The sequence below is a fragment of the Abramis brama genome (genome assembly GCF_963993115.1).
Source record: "Abramis brama genome assembly, chromosome: 3".
Lineage (NCBI taxonomy): Eukaryota > Metazoa > Chordata > Actinopteri > Cypriniformes > Leuciscidae > Abramis > Abramis brama.
In genome coordinates this window covers 12196870-12205258 of record NC_139965.1, presented here as the reverse complement: position 1 = coordinate 12205258, position 8389 = coordinate 12196870, and the positions used below count along the sequence as shown (strand labels likewise).

The following is an 8389-nucleotide window of genomic DNA, read 5'->3' as shown; positions in this document are numbered from 1 at the left end:
ACATCCACAATTATATTGTTATAATTTATTGCTATTATAAATAATAGAGGGATGAGGGATGCCACAATATATGACACAACATCTAGAGGTGTAACATAGTATTCCCTGCTTCTTAAGTAGGATCTGAACCAGTCTAGGACTGGACCTGACAGACTCGGTCTTGAAGAACAAGTCCTGAATAACTTGCAGATTGTTTAAAACCTTTATCAAGGCCTTCTCTGTTCTGTGGTTTGTAAGGAAGCCAGACTGAAATGTTTCATTAAGTTTATTGGTGTCATTGAGCTGGAAATTTATACTATTTTTAATAAGAAATGGAAGATTAGAGATTGGTCTGTATACTGAGCACAGAAGAACAATTGCAGTTTTAAAAATTTGAGGAAAAACTCCTTGCCGTAGGGAATGATTAACAATATTCAGGATGTCTGGTAATAGTCATGACTGTTTCGAGAAATTAGTGGGAGATGTGTTGAGAAATCATCGAGAGGAATTCATAACTGATATGACCTGTGTAAGTGTACTGGGGCTGACAGCTAAAGCAGGGGAGTTGGAGACCTTACAAGTTCAAGAAAAGTGAGCAGAATTGATTTGATAAAAGAAAGGATTTATTAAAAAAACATCATCCATATATTCCACAACTTTTATACTTCTCAACAAACAACACTGAAAACTGATTGCATCAGTATACAATATATGCAGTGTAACAGACTGTGTCTTTAGTGTAGCACATCATTGGGTTCATGGTGTCTTGAAATCATTAGACAGGACAGACAAATATCAGTCAAAATGAGGGACTCAGAATGCAAGAATACAAAACTCTTATTTTTCAAGAACTGGCATTTAAGTGCTCTGTTAAACACAGTGAGCTACGGTGTCTTGTGAGTAGTGAGAATAGAATATTAGTCACAACATAAATGTCTTCTATGCTTTCTTGGCCACTCGCTCTTTTTTCTCAATAAAGAGAATGAGTCTTTTAACCCATGGTGTCCTGGGGTTTAGACAGATCTTTTCTCCACTTGATAAACCAGCACTGAAAAGAAAAAAAAAAGGTTTATGTAGAAGATACAGTACTGTTTCAAAGATCTGGGTCGGTAAGATACTTTTATTCAACATGGACACATTAAATTAATCAATTCAATTCACATTTATTGTGATTTTCACAATACACATCGTTTCAAAGCAGCTTTACCGAAAATGCATGAGCCCAATTTAGAGTGATCTGTTATCAGAGGAAATTATTTATGTAATTAGTTATGTATTTCAGAAATGTATCATGGATTTCCCAAAAATATTATAAGTAGCACAACTCAACATCGATAGTCTAAAATATATCACAATAGGAAACAGTTACTTTAATTGCAATATATTTCACAATTTTTTGCTCAAATAAATGCAGCTTTTCAAAACATTAAAAATCTTAAAAGGTAGTGTGTTTATTAGGCTTTATGGTTATGCTGATTAGAATTTGCAGCTCTATTTTCATATTCAAGCCTGATGTGAAATTTTATGAAAATAAATGATCAGCTAATAAAATACAAGCTTGTGCAATTTTCAGTTATGACAAAAACCCTCAAACATTTACAACATCCTATACCTAACTAAATGGAAATATTTCAGGAAGACGCATGACTCCGTGAGGAAGTACTTACATAACCTCAGTAGTCTTGCAGTGAGGGCCTCTAGGCAGGATCTCCACACGCCGCAGATTATCCGGCGGGATGATCCTGGACTCCAGCTTCAGACACATGCAGCGGCTGTTGTAACCTGTGCCAAGAGGCTGCACAGCTGAGGAAAAATAGACAACGGTTAGCAAGGCTAGAAGGCCAAATAAGCAAAGTGAGACCAACATCAGTTGCACAACTCTTAACTCACATGTGTTTTTTAACCTTGTGCAAAAAGGGATTCATAAAATAACAGTGTGCAATGGCTTTGAGGAATGTGAAGCAAGTTAATCACAGCTCCAAGGGAAATGCTGAAATGCTGATGTTCATTTCCAATGAAACTACATACGCACATTGTAAGAGAGTATTGTTTAGAAATAATATTACATATTTGTCCTGATGGAGATATTTGACATGGCCGGCAAAAAACAACTAATTTCTAGTGAAGCAAAGTATAACAGACAGATAATGTATGTGAAGCTTACCACCGGACAGAACGATGCTGGCTACAATAACGGTTAACATCAGGAAGACGTTCATGATGGGTGAAGCTTCTGCTGTTGATTTCCGAGTGAACACTCAAGATCAGATGCCTTTATTTGTGCTGCTGTACGGCCTTATATATATTACGATTTCAAAGGCCTCGTGATACAAAGTGGTGATTTTATTCCACTTCCCCTTTAACCGTTGTGTGTGTTTGTGTGTCTCTTCATGTGCATGTGAAGGCTTGTGTGTAAATATGTGGTTTGTATCTGTTCACATGTCTATCAGCCGTGTGTCATCTGGACACATCTCATGTTCTCCAGGTTACCACGGTCAAAATCCCCCTGGAGTCCCAAGCTGTGTTTACCAAAGCTTTAACCAAAAGTCATGCGTGATTCATATTTGTCTGCTTACAACAGGTGGAACATTTCTTTAATAGCCCAAATATATAGTGTATATAGTTTATATAGTGTAAAATTATAGTATTATCTGAATATTATAATTCATTTAGTAAAAAAATCTATCTATCTATCTATCTATCTATCTATCTAGTTAACAATTTTCTTGTATTTTTATAGTACAGTACTGGCAGCATGGTTGTCAGCAATTTACTGTATTATGATTTACAGTAACTGTACTGTTATTTACTTTACAGTACACAAGATCAGCGGTGTAAACTACAAAACAGTACTTTGCTGTATTTTTACTGTATTTTGACATTTGGTCTGCTTCTGCTGTAATTAATTATACAGTATTGTACTGTAATATCTATATTGATACATTATTCAATATAAACATTATTATAATTTTCAAAATAATTACTTATAATGATAATATTATATTATAATGACATACTGTATGTAGTTATTACAGTATATACATCTATAGGTAATAATATTATAATGCAACTTCAGAATAACTGCAAAACAAAACCCAAGCAATGTTCTTGTCAAAAATATTTTTTATTCATCAATTAAACTATTAAAACCATTGCATGTTCAGTGTCATTATTTCCTCTCGCTCAAGTTGTTCAAACCCTGTATGAATTTCTTTCATCTGTTGAACACAAACAATAATATTTTGAAAAATGTCAGTAATTAAACAGTTGACGGTAGCTATTGACTTCCATAGTAGGAAAAAAAATACTATGGAAATCAACGGCTACTGTCAACTGTCTAGTTACCAACATTCTTCAAAATATCTTATTTTGTGTTCAGCAGAATAAATAAACTCATACAGGTTTGGAACAACATGAGGGTGAGTAAGTGATGACAAATATAATTTATATAAATTAGCCCTTGATTTACTCACCCTCAAGTCATCCTCGGTGTATATTCTTCTTTCAGACGAATACAATCGGAGTTATATAAAAAAAATTCCTTGCTCTTACAAGCTTTATGATGTCAGTGAATGGTTGTTTCTGTTTTGAAAGTCCATAAAAGTGCGGCTAGTTGGCTGAAGTTGCGAATGAAACGCCTGTAAAAATTGGCGAATCCCAGAAACCTCTGTAGGGCCTTACGGGAATCTGGACTTGGCCAATCTACCACAGCCTTAACCTTATCAGGATCCATACGAACTCAGACAAACTTAGACATATCCACTGCCTCCTCCTGAAACACAGAACCAGACACAGACGAACAAGCAGACACTAAACAGGACTCATGACACTTGTTACTCCATGTGGATATGGAATTGTGACCCCAGTCAACTCTGGGGTTGTGTTGAGTGAGCCAGGGGTGACCAAGAACCACGGGTGTAAGTGGTGAGTCCATGAGGAGAAATTATATGAAGTTTTATGTAACAAAGTTCGGGAGGAGCATGTTCAGGTAGTCATCCAATCAGCACAAGAAATAGCCAGTATAAATAAAGCCTTCCCTTACCTCCTGTCTCATGACTAATTTCTCAGCATCCCGCCACCACCCCATCACCTCACATTCGGCTGGGTCTGCTCATAGATACCTATGATCTATACATTTATAGGGGGGAGTACTCTGGGGTCGGGCTGAATTCCGAGCTCGGAGACCTCCCCCCGGACAGCAAGCCAAATACGCATTTTAATATTACATCAGATTTCATTAACATGTGAACTCGTGAAATTGTCTCAGTGTGATTGCCAGATGTGATGAGTGTGATGGGTTCTGTGGTGTGAGAAATGTTGGGAAGTTCTTGACTATTGAGAGCGTTGACAGATATCTTGTGCATGAGTGAGGTGATAAGAATCTGGAGTCTGTGAGTGAGTTTGAAGTCCGTGAAATTACCTTCCGCTCCAGAGTCCAGTATGGCTTGAGTGTCGTGCGTAAGGGTTGCCCATCTCAGTCTTACCGGGAGGAGGGTCGATGATGAGGTCTTCTCGGCGGAGATCCAACCCGATTAGACTCACAGTTACTACCGGGCTTGATCTTTTACCAGGCAGGAGTGGATGAAGTGACCCGCTCTGCCACAGTACAGGCAGAGTCCTTGGGATCTCCTCCTTTCTCTCTCCTCCCTGGAAAGCCGAGCTCTCCCCACCTGCATGGGCTTGTGATTGAAAACTGGGCTGACCGTGTTCCCGCCGCTGACACGCGAGTCCTCCATGCTGTACTGAGGTCGGTTTGGGCGTGCTTGTCGAACCACCCGAATTAAACGAGCGTGGCCTCTCATGGGCAGATCCAGAATGTAAATTTCTTTTTGAACCCGGTCAGCCAGCCCATGCAGGAACATGTCCCACTGCACCTCCTTGTTCCAATGACACTCTGCGGCCAGGGTGCGGAACTGGATGGAATATTCCGACATCAAACCATCTCCTTGGTGAAGGTCTGCGAGTAGTCTGGCCGCCTCCCTACCCGCCACTGCACGATCGAAGACCCTTCTCATCTCCTCGGAGAGTGTCTGGAACGAGGCGCAGCATGGATCCTGGTTCTCCCACACCGCCGTTCCCCAAAGAGCCGCTTTACCTGACAGCAATGTGAATACAAATGCTACCTTCGACTATTCACGGTTGAAAGTCCGTGGCTGCAACGAAAAATGCATGGAGCATCTAGTGAGAAAGGCTTTGCAGTAGTCAGGTTCACCTGAATAACCCTCTGGTGTCGGTAATCGTGGCTCTGGCTGGGAATCTGGCTCTGGCGGGGTGGGTTGAACGGGCGGAGTGGGTGGCACAGCGGGAGCCCTTAGATGTTGAAGTTGTTGGGTGAGCACGGACACCTGCGCCACAAGTGCTTGTACCGCCCGACCTGTGTTAGAGATGCTCTCTTCTTGCTGATCCATTCTTGTGATACTGTGTGAAATTAATTCGCTCAAACTGGTTGAATTTGCTGCATCCATGATGTGGTCAGATCGTTCTGTAATGATACAGAGACGGATGCAAAATGCAAGTAAAACTGTTTATTAGATCTTCGTAGAATAAGACAACAGGTCAGAGGACAAACACTCAGGTGAAATATGACACAGGGACTTCGACGGGCAACCTGGTGATGGCGTGCGGTGATCGGCATGCTCAGGAATCCAGGGAACAAAGAATCCAAAGGAAGATGATGCACAACGAAGATAATCCACACGAGGAAGGTGAGAGAAGAACACTGGAACAGGACACAACACCGGGGAAGCCACAACGATCTGGCAACATGAGACAGTGATCACTGAACATATAAAGGGAAAGGGAAGTGATTACAGCTGGCGCTAATATTCAACCTGAGATTGGATACCACGCCCACACACACACACACACACACACACACACACACACACACACACAAGAGGGACAGTGGATTCATGAACCGTGACAAGGGGATGATATTTATGAAGCTCTGATGCAGATGTTGAGAGACAGAGAGATAGACCTGAACAATGTTATTTCCATTGCTACTGATGGAGCTCCATGTATGACTGGAAGAGAGAGGGGATTAGTGGCACGCTTGAGAGCTCATCATCACCCTGACCTCATAGCATATCATTGCATAATTCGTCAGATGGTTTTGTGTGCCAGTCTTGAAGAAAAGTATGCAGAATGCAGAATTTGATGATTTGCTCCTCCACAACAATGTCCGGTGGCTTAGTAAAGGCAAGGTACTGGAGCGCTTTTGGACATTACGGAAAGAGTTGGAAACCTTTCTGCTGGATCAGAAGAGTGCAAAAGCAAAACAATTTGTGGAATTCATGCAGAATGAAGAAAAAAAATTGAAATTGTAGCATTTCTATCTGACATTACTTCTCATCTCAATGATCTGAACATGAAGCTCCAGGGTAAAAATAACACAGTGTGTAACCTCACATTCAGCTGTCTGTGCCTTTCAGAAGAGACACTGGAGCTGTTGTGTGTGGACACTGGAGCTAGCCTGGTTCTACCAGACTCTCGTACATTTCATTTGTACAGAGAGTTTGGCCTCTCTCCATTGACAAGCGTTAACTTCCTTGTAGGCGGGTTCTCTGTTTAAGTTTAAAACTATTGGATCTGCCCAGAGTCACTCTGGATCTGCCATAACCAATCGCTAACCTTTGGTCGTGACGTAACCCTACAACTCAAACTAGCGCACAACCTCAATGTCATCGTTCTCAGTCACTCCCTCTGTTTGCTGATTGGACCGCCAAAAAATGGTCGGAGAAAACCAAAGAATACACCACAATCCCAGATGCATACTGAAGGGAAATAAAATTGAGCGGAAGTACGCAGGAGGCTTACATGAGCGGCATCTCAGGGCATCTCCAGAGACGGCGCAGGTTCTGCAAGCTTCTAGCAGTGGTGGGGCTGGAGGACTGGCTGAGCTCTGGGATGATGGAGGTGACATCAGGCTGGACAGGATGAGTAGGGTACAAATCCACACAGATCAAAGAGAAGAACAAATCGGCGTCATTCACGCCATATCATTTCTAATGCCATCTTTAAACAGCGATAAAGGGTGGGCTTGGATGGGAGTCGATTCCTCTTCATGTCTATCAGCCAGTGGGGATTTCTTCAAGACAGCAAGGGGAGCTTGGCTTCCTCTATAATGTCAAAAAATGAATGGTCAAATATGTACTATTGTGTAACATTTTATTGACTAAAATGCATTAGAAAACGTTCATCTCAGTTTATATACAGATTCAGCTACATACAGCAGGTCGGCTAACTCGATTTCCTTCTCATACATTCCCGTAGCGTCACAGTGCATTTCCCTGTTGAAGCCCAGCGTGACTTCAATAGGGCTGCTTTGAACAGTTTTTTTCAGCGCTTCGAAACTAGACAGTCATTGGATAAATGCTGTGATTATGTCCCGCCTGCGGACGCTCAGTGTCTCTGGGGGTGAATGAGGAGTGGGCTGGCCTGGACTCCGGGCTTCTGCGTGATGATTGGAGGGTCTGTCGAAAGGCTGTGTCTCCTTTTGATTGACAGCGATTTCATACAATAAAAAGTCGCTGATGCTGAAGCTGTTCGAGCTCAGTCCCATCGCGGATTTTTCAAGTGTAGTAGAAAGACAAACTGCTGCAACCTATTTCTTGGTATTTGCTTATCGAAATTGCTAGCCAATTTTCATAATACATTTCATACAATTATACCTTTATTATATTAGTACTTATATTTTTTATATTGTTGTTAGTAATAATAATAATAAAAAAATATTAAAATATTTTAAAAATATAATATTAGTAGTAGTATTATAATACTTTATTATATTATTATTTATACCTTTATTATATTATTACATTTATACAATTATATTTAACTCTGCTGGCCATTGAGAGGATACTGTGGTCAAGTCACTGGAAAAGATAGTAATCTTGAAAACACTGATTGCCTTGTTCAGGTGTGTTTAATTAGGGTTGGAGCTAAACTCTGCAGGACAGTTGCCCTCCAGGACCAGAGTTGCCTATCCCTGATCTAGGGTAACCCATGTGGGGGTATTGTATTTAAATGTTGAAGGTTCTTTTTGTTATTTGGCATTTATGCAGTTGGCAGATGCTTTTATCCAAAGCAACTTATTGAAAGCATGTTATGCATTCATGCATTAACTGGAAATTGAACCTATGACCTGCTTATTACATTGTATGAGCTACAGAAATGCCAACTTCTTGAAAAAAAGTTAACTTATTGAGAAGAGAACTGAAAATAGTTTCTTTTCAACTTGTTTTTATAATCCAATTCAATACAGTGAGAATACCTTTATACCGTGATAAAAGCTTCGATTATTGTGATTTGAAAACGTTATGCCGTCACATGCCTAGACAGGACAAATAAAATGTCATTTAAAACATAAGAGTAGCTTGATTAAGTGTAAATAACAGATGGACACAGA

At 40.4% G+C, this 8389-nt stretch overlaps 1 protein-coding gene across 1 annotated transcript; it reads right to left on the bottom strand.

Moving 5' to 3' along the window:
• Positions 1–798: 798 nt before the first annotated feature.
• On the bottom strand, positions 799–2281 carry LOC311078881 (interleukin-8-like). The gene is made up of 3 exons (XM_084107933.1): positions 2144–2281; positions 1647–1782; positions 799–1027 (listed from the first exon to the last, which is right to left on the bottom strand). Exons 1-3 carry the CDS (start codon positions 2196–2198, stop codon positions 919–921), a joined length of 300 nt encoding a protein of 99 aa, XP_083964059.1. The 5' UTR covers positions 2199–2281; the 3' UTR covers positions 799–918.
• Between the last annotated feature and the right edge of the window lie 6108 nt (positions 2282–8389).

Coding starts and splice junctions, on each gene's coding strand:
- LOC311078881 (XM_084107933.1), bottom strand. CDS start 2,198: ATGAACGTCTTCCTGATGTTAACCGTTATTGTAGCCAGCATCGTTCTG. Junction 1,783..2,143: donor CAGCATCGTTCTGTCCGGTG/GTAAGCTTCACA, acceptor ATTTTTCCTCAG/CTGTGCAGCCTCTTGGCACA. Junction 1,028..1,646: donor TGCAAGACTACTGAGGTTAT/GTAAGTACTTCC, acceptor TTTTCTTTTCAG/TGCTGGTTTATCAAGTGGAG.